A 13,582-nucleotide genomic window follows, 5' to 3' on the forward strand; every position below is an offset into this window, starting at 1 on the left:
AGCTATTGGAGAGAAAATGATTGGAAAATGGGGTGTAGGCACGCAATTCTGGTGATTATGTTAAATGCCGAGATGGAGCACAGCCAATATGTTTAAAATACAATGTCCCCCCCCTCCACATTATCTAATAAAAAACTAATCCTGAAATACTATGAAAAAGAGATGCATGAAGTATGACATCATGCATTCCAAAACGAGGAATGTTCCCCAGATGATGTGGCTCTTCCTTGCTTGCTGGGACTGTGTAGGTCCTATGCTGACCACATACAACTGTGCGCTACTATTATCATGAACTCCCCACATGCAATGTGTATACTTTAACAAAGGCTATTGGCTCCCCATAAATGAACAAAGGCATAAATGCTCTGCTTTGGAGGGACATAAATGCCGCAGATGGAGAACTCCAGAGATTTTTATGTCTAAGGGAATGTCACGTCTGCCTTCCTAAGAATGCACACTGGACATGCTTTGCGAACCAGATCGGAAAACCAAGCTCCACTGCCTTTTACCTTGATTCAAATGTTTCTCCTCATCTGCTTCTTGCTTGGCCTTACTGTACTTGCTGCGTCTGTCAGAATGAAAAAGAGCATCACAAATAAAAACAAATATCTTACTGAATGGTGAACTCAGTCTCTGGACCCGCCAAGACCTGAATTACTGTACTTGTCAAAACTTGTTCTCACTACTCCTGTGGCTGATGTAGGAGAATCTATGTAGATTCTAGGTAGACCTAGATCTACCTGGAATACAAAGACTTGCTACATTCCTTTATCTGGCACTAATTGTTACAATTGGGGAAAACCACCTCACATTTTAGGGGAAAAGCCATACACTTCACTTCAAAATGGAGACATTTCTGTCTCCATTTGTGCAAAATAAATAAAAGTGTGTATAAGTGATAGAATGTCTGTATCCTTTCACATATATTCCCTCTCCATGGCATGGGGAGAATTTCTCCTTATGAATGGTGTTTGCCCTCTGCTGACAAATGCACTCCATAGGAAGTAATGGGGGAAAGACTGAACAATCGAGCACAGAGTCAGTGGGGCCTGCCAGCATGCTCTCAGTGTCTATAAATGTGGAGACTTTAGTGCTTACAGATTCTCAGTGCTTTCAGAAAGGACTTATGCAATCACCAGATTTGCAAGTAGGATCCAGCTGATATTTCAATGAGCATTGCAAACATACACCTGATCAAGCTATTTTCACTCAACACATTTGCATATAAACAGCAAATTAGCCTACAGATTAACATAGATGAGACATATTATTACAACACATAATAGACTCCTACTATTTATAACTTTAATTTTTAAAAAGGTCTTTGAGCAGCAAGATCTAACATCCCTTAAGATTTAATACAAGAAGGGCTGGAGGAAAGGAATGGTTTTCACATAAGAAGCATAAGAACAGCCCCACTGGATCAGGCCATAGGCCCATCTAGTTCAGCTTCCTGTATCTCACAGCGGCCCACCAAATGCCTCAGGGAGCACAGCAGATAACAAGAGACCTGCATCCTGGTGCCCTCCCTTGCATCTGGCATTCTGACATAGCCCATTTCTAAAATCAGGAGGTTGCACATACACATCATGGCTTGTAACCCATAATGGATTTTTCTTCCAGAAACTTGTCCAATCCCCTTTTACAGGCATCCAGGCCAGATGTCGTCACCACATCCTGCGGCAAGGAGTTCCACAGACCAACCACACGCTGAGTAAAGAAATATTTTCTTTCGTCTGTTCTAACCCTCCCAACACTCAATTTTAGTGGATGTCCTCTGGTTCTGGTGTTATGTGAGAGTGTAAAGAGTATCTCTCTATCCACTTTATCCTTCCCCTGCATAATTTTGCATGTCTCAATCATGTCCCCCCTCAGGCATCTTTTTTCTAGGCTAAAGAGGCCCAAACGCCATAGCCTTTCCTCATAAGGAAGGTACCCCAGTCCAGTAATCATCTTAGTTGCTCTCTTTTGCACCTTTTCCATTTGCACTATGTCCTTTTCGAGATGCGGTGACCAGAACTGGACGCAATACTCCAGGTGTGGCCTTACCATTGATTTGTACAACGGCATTATAATATTAGCAGTTTTGTTCTCAATACCTTTTCTAATGATCCCAAGCATAGAATTGACCTCCTTTACTGCCGCCGCACATTGAGTCTACACTTTCATCGACCTGTCCAACACCACCCCAAGATCTGATCTGTCACAGACAGCTCAGAACCCATTAGCCTATATGTGAAGTTCTGATTTTTTGCCCCAATGTGCATGACTTTACACTTACTTATATTGAAACGCATCTGCCATTTTGCTGCCCATTCTGCCAGTTTGGAGAGATCCTTCTGGAGCTCCTCACAATCACTCACATGGTTGCAAGCAGCTGGTTCTAGCATTTCCTTAAGATCTCAGGGATGAGTTTGATCCACAGCAGGGAAATTCTCAGAGTACAAGTGCCATTAGCAATTCTAAATCAAAGTTTCCTCAAACTGGGGTCATTCCTGATATTTACATTGTTCCTGTGGGAGCTGGTAACTTTTCCTACTAAGGCCAATATCAGAATTTGCATGGGCTTCATAAGGATCAGGTTTAGATTTGTCAATGTTTTCTTGGATAAACTTATGGGCAAAACTCAACCCCTTCATACATGGTTCCTACTCACTCCCAGTCTACAAAGACATCTGCATGTTTGGAGGCACTGTGGCCCTCAATCCCAGCTGCTGGAAAGAAAGCAATTGCAGGTGCATTGTGGGAAACAGGGTGCCGAACTAGACAGGTCTTTGGAGTGACTTGTGATCCACCCATGCTTCTCTTTCCTTTTTAATTTACATGTAAGATCACAATCCCCAAGTTGCTTACTCCTAAGCATCTCCATTTATTTTAACAGGATAGAAATGAGCCAAATTGATTATGTAATGCAGATGAATGAAAAAAATCCCTGAGCATAATTTTATTTTGAATTGGAAAAAGGAAAAATGCAAATATCTTTCTATAAAAGTCCCTTTTTGAAACCATCTTTATCTTGCTTCAGCCTAAAAGTACTACTAAGGAAAAAGCTCCCCCAAGAAACTCTTGAGGAAGGGAGAGAACTAAAAGGAAGCGCACAGAATCCTTTTCAGTCCCTAATTACAGCTTATTAGCTTCTAATAAAGGCTTCCCAACCTACTTTTTGCTGTGGTTTTACCTTTGTCACCTGTTGAGCTTTTTGCTCAGGGCAGGGAAATGGCTGGGTTCCATTGTTTTGGGGTCCATTGTCTTGAAAAGATACTTGTCCCTGCCTCCCCACCCCTCTGCTCATTACTTAATCACTAGGAGGCCATGGGAAGTTCTCAGGAGACCTCAGGAATGCTGGACACAAACCAGCATTCACAGCCAGCTCACCTGAATGACAGACAGAATCCTTTGTCACAGTGTTCAGTTCCATAATGATAGGGATTTGGCTGACAGTGATTAAATGGTAGGCAGGGCTCAGGAAGGCAGTACAGAAGCTGAGAGAAACTGCAGGGGTCAGAGAGGCAGGGAAGTCTACAGGTGGGAGTTGGAGATAAAAAAGAGGTGGGTCTTAAGTCTGACAAGCATGCCCCACAAGTGACAAAGTGAGAGCCAAGGGGTATTAGCAGGTATTGTCGGAAAACAGCAGGAGCCCTACATGCTTCCCTCGCAGCCAATGCACAAAGTCCACATTCATACACAAAAGTAGGGAAACAAAGGCAGACAAAGCTGGAGGGCTTCTTGGACAATGCACTGACTTTTGTGATCTTGGACAAAGTGCTGACTTTTGTGATGAAGGATACAGCCCACGCAACATGTCAGAAGACATTGATAAAGGGATGTCAGGGGAACTCTGGTCATTTCTTTGTAATTTCACCAGCCCTGATTATATAGAAAAATAGCCTTTATCTAAATATTTTGTCATTAGCTACAGCACAAGGACAACCTACATCATTCAATTCCATTTAAAAAAATACTCCCAAGGTAGTATTCGGGCATAAGTGTTTTCTTGTGCTCTTAGGAAGTTATTCTTGAACAATTTTCTCTTCCCAGAATGAAATAATAACAGGTTTTCTACCGAGGTTGCTGAATAATCAAGTGGTAGCTGGATGGCAGTGTTGCTCTAAGGTGGCCACCCAAGTCCCAAGACCCAAAGAATTTGCCCTTGAGATCCCCAGCTGGGTAAGGGCCCAATGATATCCAACTTTCCAGTACTGATGCAGCTGTGTCAAAGGGGCATGTACTGCAGCAGGGGATCAGTGACCGAAGCCTCCTCAAGATAAGGGAACATTTCTGCCCTTACCTCAGGACTGCATTGCGGCTACAGCAGTGCTGAAGATTTGGCCCACATGGGGGAAGATATTTAAGCTGATACTGAAATCCATTAAATCCTAATGCATTTGTGGCAATGAACATGTCACATGTTGTGTAAGACACTCGTGTAAGACATGCAGCCTCCACGAGTGCCTTTACTTTGGGCGCTGCTAAAGTGAGTAGCCCCATTGTGGGGTTGCCTCCCTTACCCGGGGGAAGGGGACGAACGTCTCCTACTCCCCAGGTGCCTCCTGAGGTAGCGCGGGAGGCACTGGATTTGGTGGCAGCCCTCAGGATTGGGCTGAATATCCGTTATTTTTGAAGTCTATTAAATTGAGGGTTCATCATATTTGAAACAGCTGAGGAGAGCTGCTCAGAATTGTTTAATCATTTATCCGCCCTCAGCTAATTTAACTGATGTTGTCTAAGGAGGTTGGGATGCACATATATTTGAATTATGTTAATACTCTTTCTCAAAGTGCCAGTTAAATGTTGCTGAAGTACACATGTTAGTGTCTTACAGCCCAATCCAAACTCTTCCCCCTCCCCCCGCTGATGCAGCCACACCAAAATGGCTTGCACTGCATCCTGTGGAGGGGCGGCAGTCACAGAGGTCTCTTCTGGGTAAGGGAATGTTTGCTCCTTTACTTGTGAGTAACCCTTGGCAGCGTAGAGGGGTTGACTTGGACCTGTGTTAGCAAAATCGCTGGCACAGGTCCACATGGACCTGCGCCATGGGATTTGATCTGAGAAGAGGGTCTTGATTTGGTTGCTGACACTGCTGCTGAACTGGACCCAATCCACCTTTGTTGCCAACCCCTTTGCTTCCCTGTTCCAGTCACACCCGCCCCTCATTCCACCCTACCCCTGCCCTCCTCCCACCCCATCCCACCTCCCTTACTGTCCTACCTAGGTCAGCACATCTGCAATGATCCTCCGCAATGCGGGGGAAGACTCTGGCCTTCCTGTCGGCACTCTGGCAGAGTGTGACACTGTACACTGCCAGAATCAGTTATACAATTGCTGTAAGGCAGAATCTCACTCCTCCAGTGTAAGAGCCCAATAGGATTGGGCTGTTAGGAGCATTCGAGACCACTGTCGACTAAGAACTAGACTAAGAACTAGAGTGGTTTCCCACATGACGGATGTTCAGATAGTTTTTGAGATTTGCATGATGATGGAGGTCCTGATCACACATGTAGCTTCCACTTGAAGACATGGGCTCTTACAGAAAAGTTCTTAAGGCACTTGTGAGGAATTCCGTAAGTGTGAACTGGGTCAGAAAGAAATCTCCAAAGAGATGATTGGCTGTTGGTTCTGACAGTGATGATCACTTGTTTGGACACAAAGAGACCAATTCCAACTATTCCCATACACCCGTTTCAAAGCTGACAGCATTAACTATCTGTTTTATGATTTAGTTTGGAATGGTTCACAAGTCTGTCATCATTTGTGCATGTCACAATGTTCCATTGTGCAATCAACTAATTTCATTCTTTTTTTTTTTTAAAAAAAGGAAAGATTATTTATTACTGTATGAAAACCGTGAACAAAATCAACAGCTGAAATGGAAATTTTGTATCTAGAAACCCAGTCTCTGAAATTAGCTGCGCGCAAATTGCTCAGAAAAATGTTTGATTTCACTCCAACATAGGACTTGATGTCCCTTGGAGAGACTTGGTCTGTTTTCTTAATAGTGATGCTGGGCATAACTTTAAATAGACTGTGAGGCTGAGTGAACTCACAAAAGGCACAGCAATGGCAATCAAGAGGCTTCATTTCCATACTTCACAAGATCTGTGCCCATCTGGACATTCCTTGATGTCTTGTGTGTCAGAGAATCCACTGCCCATTTGCTTCCTTCTTCCCATTCCCAAGAAAAGTGAGCCCAGACATCTACTCTTACTAAGAGACCCGTTACTTTATCTATTTTTGCCCAATTTTGAAACCTTCTAGGGAGAGATAACTAAGGGCCCAATCCTATCCAATATTCCAGTGCAGGTGCAGACGTGCCAATGGGGTGTATACTGCATTCTGTGGTGGGGAGGCAGTTCACAGAAGCTCCTGAAGGTATGGGAACAGTTGTTCCCTTATCTCTGGACTGCACTGCAGTTGCACTGGTGCTGGAAAGTTGGATAGGATAGGGCCCTAAGCTGGCAGCTTGAGGCAGAAGCAGTGCTGGAGGCATACAACAAGTCTGTCAGCTACCTGGCTCCCAGAAGCCTTTCCGTCTGACAGCTTTATGGCCGATACTAAGGAGAATCAATAGGAGGGCAAGGGGTTGACATTTCATTTTCTAAAAAGTGATCCATTGAGGACCAACCACCAGGCAGTGTTTATCAGCCTTGGGAAGTGGCATACTTTTTTCTTTTTTTTAAGGGAAGGCAGGGTTGGAATCAACTCCAAGCAACTCGACAAGCACAATTCTCCAAGGTGGAGACTCATAATTAGAAATCCAATGCATCCCACTATCAATCCTGTCATAAATAATAAAGAGATCAATAAAAGCAGAGGGGAATATAAGTCATCAGGCTCAGTGATGCTATTTTCGGTTACAATGGCTTTTAATAAACCTATCTCTCGACATTACATTTTCATATGTTCGTTCCCTCTTGTCAGCACGGAGGCTGGTGAACTAGCTGAACACCCACTGAAATCCATTACAGTGAATGACTCTTTCTCAGATATTATAACCACAAGGATTTAACTTTTTAAAAAAGAAAAGGAGAGAGAAAGAAGAAAACAATCTGAACAAAGCCAATAAACCAGAAGGAACATGTTCTTATTTATAGACTATGAGAAGAAAAGCCCTGCTGGATCAGACCAAGCTTCTATCTTGTTTTCAGCAGTGGGAAGACTAAAAGGCAAGGAGGGACTATCTTGTATACATCTAGGAACCAATACTTAGAGCTGTGGTTTTCAAAACTCTCAGGTAGTTTGAGGACTGCAGTAAGTCCTTGAAGGGGAGGGGAGAGAGGCAGCAGGGGTGGGGGGAAGGAAGCAACACGATCCCCAGGATCATGTCACTAAGGGGGGGGCGGCAGGGACTGGGATGCATTCAGCAGTCCCTGCAGCAGCCTTCCTGAATAGCTCTGACTATGCGGACTTGGAACATGGAGAATCTATTCAGTAACTGTGGCTAATAGCTGCTGATATTGCACTTAAGAATGCAGCCCTCTAGGACAGCCATTTTCAACCACTGTGCTGTGGCACACTGGTATGCTGCAAGTGGTCCACAGGTGTGCCACAGGAATTTGGGGGAAGGTCATTTATTAATAGGGCCAATGGGAGATATGAGCCTCCACTGGCAGCATGGTGTGCCTTGTCAATTGTCAAAAACCTGGTGGTGTGCCTTGACCATTTTAGTCCCTTGCCAGTGTGCCATGAGATGAAAAATGTTTAAAATCACTGCTCTAGGAGGAAAGTGCCAACTTGTGGGTCATCTAGGGCAGGGCCCTCCCCCAACCCTTGTGGAAACTGTGGTAACTTTTGTAATTCTGAGATAGGGTAGTGCATACCAGCAGGAAAAGTCTCACCGCTGCAGTACCTTCTCCTGCACCCCACCTCATGGGCACTTGGAGCGGTTGCAAGCCACTCTGAGTGGCCGACTGACTGCTTTTTTTAAGTGTAAAAAGCTGTCAGCCACTCCAAGTGGTGCACAGCCACTTCGAGCACATCATTACCTAGAAGAATTACTTCCAGGTCAGGTACTTCTGGGGGTGATGTCGAGAATCACAGCCCCAGGTGTCAGAGGGGCCAGCTACACCACTGTCTGAGGGCATAGCGAAGCAGTCACATGATCACTGAACTGAGAAACATAAGCTTCATTTAGCCATTTTGCAACCATGAGGAATGTGTCGGCAAGCCCCATCCCCGCTGTCAACAATTCAGCAGCCTCACCCTCCACTCTCCCATGGACAGCACTTAGACGTATAAAGATTTATCTTTTTGTCTTTTGTATTTTTTTAAACTGGAAGTTAATGACCTGTAGGCCCTTCACATGGACTCCTCCTGTGGTCACAACTGGTACAATACAAATGTGATACAAGCTGAGGAGTTTAATGACTCTATCCCAACAGGGTGACCAAACGGGTGTTTAGCAGGACTCCCTAAAAAACACAGAGAGCTGCTCTCTGTTGGTTTTTGTTGGCAGGCAGAAGACAGAGAACCAACTCACTGCCTCTTCTAATCTGCCCCCATAGGGGGCCTTGTCGCCAAATAATACGCTGGTTGTCAGACCTTGGGGTTCAGACAACATTCTGTTTCTCTAAGTGTTTTATTCCTTCTTCCCCAGGGCCCATGTGGCTATCTTTGATCTTTGATCACATCTTTGATCTGCCTCTCCCGTCCATCCCAGGCAAGGACAGGAAACACTGCCTGGCAAACTTAAAAAAAAAATTACATACAGCTGAAGGAGCATGAATAATTGTGTTCTTGTATTGCTGAGAATCATGATGGAAAGGTTTGAGAACCCCTGGTCTAACCTATCTGAGGTGTTACTGCATACAAACCAGGGGATCTATGTGCTTGTTTTTCTCTCTCTCAAGGGGCAACTACCAATATGGGTAAAATCCAGAGGCAATCAGACGTCCTCCCCCCCCCCCATCAATTCAGATACAAGGGCTTGTTTGCTTTTTCTTTTCCTTGCCTGGCATTTCCAGTACAGAGCTTGTTGGTCTGGAATGATGCATTCATTAAAACTCACATTACAGTCCCTTTAGACCTGCTGTTGGCTTACATCTTAAAACCTCCCACTACCACCCCATTCCTAGACTAGGTTTTGCATCTGAAGGGCAAATAGTCCCAGAACTATTACCATTACATTACATGCTGCTGTGGTAGTGATGTTGAGCAGATCAAAGCAACACAGGAGAGGGCTTGTGATGCAAATGCACTGTTTATGATGCTAATCAAAGAATGTAGCTTTGTTTGGGGGAGACAAAAAAGCTCCCTCCTGAAAGAGAGGGGGAAAGAAGGGGAGCTTAAGTTCTTACCTCCTGCTGATGACAAAAGCAGCAATGAGAATGACCACAAGGACAACACTGCCAGCCACTGAGACCAGAAGGACGGTGGGGTTGGTACCCTCTCCGATGATAGGAGATGGAACTGGAAACAGAAAAAGATATCCGTTAACATACCCCTGGTTATGCCACAGACAAACACAGCCCAGGATCACAAAGCAGTGTGCCGGGTTCTGCACTTGAAGTGCGGAGCCACTTCGCGGCTTGCACTGTGTTCAAAGCCACTCTCAGGCCTTTTCATTAGGCATTCATTTGCCATAATTTTCCAGGAGGGCCTTAATTAGTTAAAGGCATTATGCTCCATAATGGTTTGGGGGAAGCTCATTGAGAATGAGGACTCCCCTCTTTCTCGCCTTCACGTTGGCTACAAGAGTATAATGGCTGATTTAGTGCCCGCTGAACTGCTTCCCATTTGATTTGATTTAAAATGGACCAGATGCTCATTCCTTGACTGTGAGCAAGGAGGAAGCTCAAACAGAACAAGATGTTTCTCGCTGTCTCTAAGTGAAGTAGTGCACATCACAGGCTCACGTGCCCTGCCTGAGGGATGCTAATGTTGAAAAGATACAACCTGAACTGATTAACATTGTTCGGCGCAATGGAAATTAAATATTCTCGTCCCTCCCGTTATCTCAAGGCGCAATCATGCTTTCTGCATTTGTTCAACATGCAGACACACAATACAGATAGCAAGATACACGTTTTAAATTCGCAGTGGGGAGATTGAGTGTGTGGGATGAGTAGGAAAACGGGAGACAAAATGGGTTTAAACCAGGCTACAGTTTTATTGAATGAGAGCCTTCATATCAAGCAGAAAGAGAGCAGGGATGCCAGTTGTTACTGACAGCCTGACTCCTGCCATGATCTTCTCAAGTACAAGGAAGTGAACATATGAAGCAGCCATACCGGGTCAGACTGTTAATCTATCTAGCCCATCATTGTCAACTCTGACTCATACCAGCTCTCTGAGATCTTCTGTAGCCCTGTTCATGGAGAACACTGAACTCTCTCACTGCAGGCAAAGCATGTGCTCTCCTACTGAACTACATACTGCCTGGACTAGTGACATGGGGTGAAATGAATGACTGGAAGGTACTTGCTGTGGCGCTACAAGGCATTCTAGAAGCCTCTGCACATGCACAATCACAGGTGAGGCTGAGCTCTTGCTGCCGCAAGCTCTAGTCTCTCCCAATAGTAACAGGCATGTGCCTACTACTATGCAAGGAGATACTAGAGCCTGAGGGATGAAGAGCTTAGCCTCCCCTGTGATTGCACAACCTCTTGGAAACTGGGTGGAGCATGTGCACAATCATAGGGGAGCTTGAGACTATGTTCATTGGAGTATGACAGGTGTGCCTCTCCCTCCCTTGCCTCCCCTGACTGCATGACCCTGCCCAGACCAAATGCTGAGTATACTAGCAAGGAAGGAGTGGCTTGAAACTGAGGACAACTGCATGGACCAATTCCGCAACTTGTGGTTCCCCCAACCTGGGAGGTGGTGAGCTCCTGGCTCTTGCAATAAGTGGCTATTCTCCAATCCTGACTCCCCAAAGGGTCTCCCCAGAGGGGGCTGTTGGCAGTGCAACCCTGCTGACATGATCCCATTTCTTGCCCAGTGAAAACGTGAAAAGGACAGACTTTGTTTGGTTAACAACTAAGGTCAGATGGTAATGGTGTGTGCATGAGTAAAACAAGGAACAAAGAGGTCCTCTTCCTGGGTCTGCCATTGTATTTAGCTGGAAGCAGACCAGCAAAGTTCCCACTTAAGTCCACTGCCAAAGCGTCTCATCCTTTTCAATAGGCAGGAGTGCAGCGTGTTCAGTTGCAATAAAAGCCATTCTTCGTTAAAATTGTTATGACTTTTCACCAGGCACAAATTGGGCCACAGCCTAAAGATAGAATAATCACTTGCAGTTGTTGGAATAGTGTAAGGGAAGGGAAGTACATTCCTGGCCCGTTATCTACATACAACATTGTTGTCTTGGGAGAGGGAAACATTATCATATTTATTCTTTGCCAGATGAGATGCACAGGAAATTTATGCAAACAACTCATGTTAGCTTTTTAGGAAGCTAAGCAGATGAATTCCCTATGAATCCGTGGGGGGAATCTAGCTGCAGAGTAGTTACAACGCATTGTGCCATCTTACCTTATTAAGATTTCCTCATTAAAATGTTGAAAACAGCTTGCATCTAGTGCAGCGGATGTGCAAATACTGGCAAATGTCACGTTTACTGTGGGTGGATTTACGTAACCATTTTATTTCCTCCACAGAGTGATTTTCTGCAATCACTGCATGGCATTCTGGTCTGAGAACACATGTCCCAGGAATATATTTGGAAGTCTTGGATTTTGAAAAGTTCCAGTTACAAGTGCCTAAGCACAATTTTATGATTGGCCATCCCATTCACAGGAGTAGAAGAAATATGAAGAAGTTGTGTGGCCAAAGCTTTACACAAGAAGTGCGGTTAACTTCACACAAAGCTTTAAACAAGAAGTGTGGTTAACACCAAAACAAGCAGCCCCATTTCTTGTCTTCCTCTTCCCTCTGGTAATGCATAGAAATACAAGCATGTGACATGACCTCACCACATTGCACATGTCCTTTCTCTATTTCAGTGTTTCCCAAAATTTGGGTCATGACCCCATGCTCAATGCTGCTCCTTCCCGGGAGCTCCTAGAAGCCTCTTCCAGGTTGTGCCAGGCCTACAACTCACTCCATTGGTCTCTGTGGACCCCAGAATGCCTCATGGAAGTGACCAGAAATTGCAGAAGCAACTAAAAAGTAAACCAGAAGCCACTTCCACCAACTGCCAACAGATTCTGGTTGCTTCCTCAAGGCGTTCTGGGGTCTGCGAACACCAATGGAGTGGGTCGTGGGGCTGACATAACCTGGAAGTGATCTTTGGGGGCTCCTAGAATGGCCAGGGCGTTCAGCATGGGGCTACAGCCCACTGCAGAGGACAAGGAAAATCACTGCTCTATTTCACTAGCTACTGCTTGCAGATGTGGAGAAAATTGCTGCATGGTGACATCACACTACATGTTTTGCATTATTAGACATTACCAAGAAAGAAGAGGCGGCTGTTGTTTACAATAGCAGGCATGGATCTTTCATCACATCTCGTTCAGGCCTATAAAGTAACTCCAAGAGTTGCCCAAAAGGAAAGGACAGCTTCAATCTATTTGAAAAATGCCTTCCAAGTCAGAGTCAACTTCTGAGAGCAGAGAAGAAGCGATGTAAAGCAAAGATTGTGACCTGGGTCAGAACCCTGCTAATTGGGTAAGAGGCACTTTATTCAAGTGGGTGCTCCTCTTTTCAGCAGGAGGAGAGTAACTGGCCCACCTCACCCCAGCAGTGTCTTTTCTAGTGACTATCTGCTAGTGTTCTTTTTGCATCTTTTTAGATTGTGAGCCCTTTTGGAACAGGGAGCCATTAGTTATTTGATTTTTCTCTGTAAACCGCTTTGTGAACTTTTTGTTGAAAAGCGGTATATAAATACTGTTAATAACCACCACCACCACCACCACCACCTTTGGCCAAATTGGCCAAGGTCATTTACTTCAAAGGAATGAATTTTAATTAGTAAGAACATGATCCATACCCAAAGTGGATACACTGCTTTTCAGAAATGACGGAAAGAAAAGGAGTGGGGAAAATGCCCAGGACTCTACCAGTGACAGATTTGTCGTACCTGTGTTGGTGGTGAACTCAAATGGCCCACTAAAGTCTCCATAGCCAGCTGCTGTCCTTGCTCTCACATGGAAGACGTATGAAGTCAAAGGGTTCAAGCCCTTGATATCCGTGTTTCTGGCTGCCGTTTTCACAATGCGGTAGCTGCGCTCATTTTGGTCCTGACAGAAAAAAAGAGCAGAGGGAGAGCAAATAAACATGCCTTTCACAGCTCTGTGAACCTTGAAATGCGGCCCACTACCAAATCTATCATGAGGATATTACTAATGGGAAAGGGATGTTCAAAAGGATCTCTAAAAGCTTTCCTATTGTTTTCTATTATTACTTTCAATGATATGGGACTTCAGTGAGTGTTTCTTTTTAACCATTCTTCTGTGCCTGGGAAGCCAGAAAGGATTATTGTGGAGCAAGTGATAAGCTCAGGTACTGACAACAGCTTAAAAAAATAAAGGTGGGAAGAGTGAAATTCTTTGGGAGCTATCTTGCAGCCCAATTCTATCTACACTTTCCTGGGAGTAAGCCCCACTGAATCTAATGGGACTTCTAAGTAGACATGCATAGGATAGGG

The 13,582-nt window shown here is 44.7% G+C and overlaps 1 protein-coding gene across 1 annotated transcript in view; it reads right to left on the minus strand.

Moving 5' to 3' along the window:
- The window catches only part of EPHA4 (EPH receptor A4), a 190,013-nt gene that overhangs the window by 33,068 nt on the left and 143,363 nt on the right, over positions 1–13,582 (minus strand). Inside the window, exons 7-9 of the mRNA XM_066620651.1 lie at positions 13,016–13,175; positions 9,294–9,405; positions 510–568 (exon numbers count right to left, since the gene is read on the minus strand). Coding sequence (XP_066476748.1) covers positions 510–568; positions 9,294–9,405; positions 13,016–13,175 — 331 coding nt within the window. The remainder of the gene's footprint in view (positions 1–509; positions 569–9,293; positions 9,406–13,015; positions 13,176–13,582) is intronic.

Source organism: Tiliqua scincoides, chromosome 3, assembly GCF_035046505.1.
Source record: "Tiliqua scincoides isolate rTilSci1 chromosome 3, rTilSci1.hap2, whole genome shotgun sequence".
In the NCBI taxonomy this organism is placed as follows: Eukaryota; Metazoa; Chordata; class Lepidosauria; order Squamata; family Scincidae; genus Tiliqua; species Tiliqua scincoides.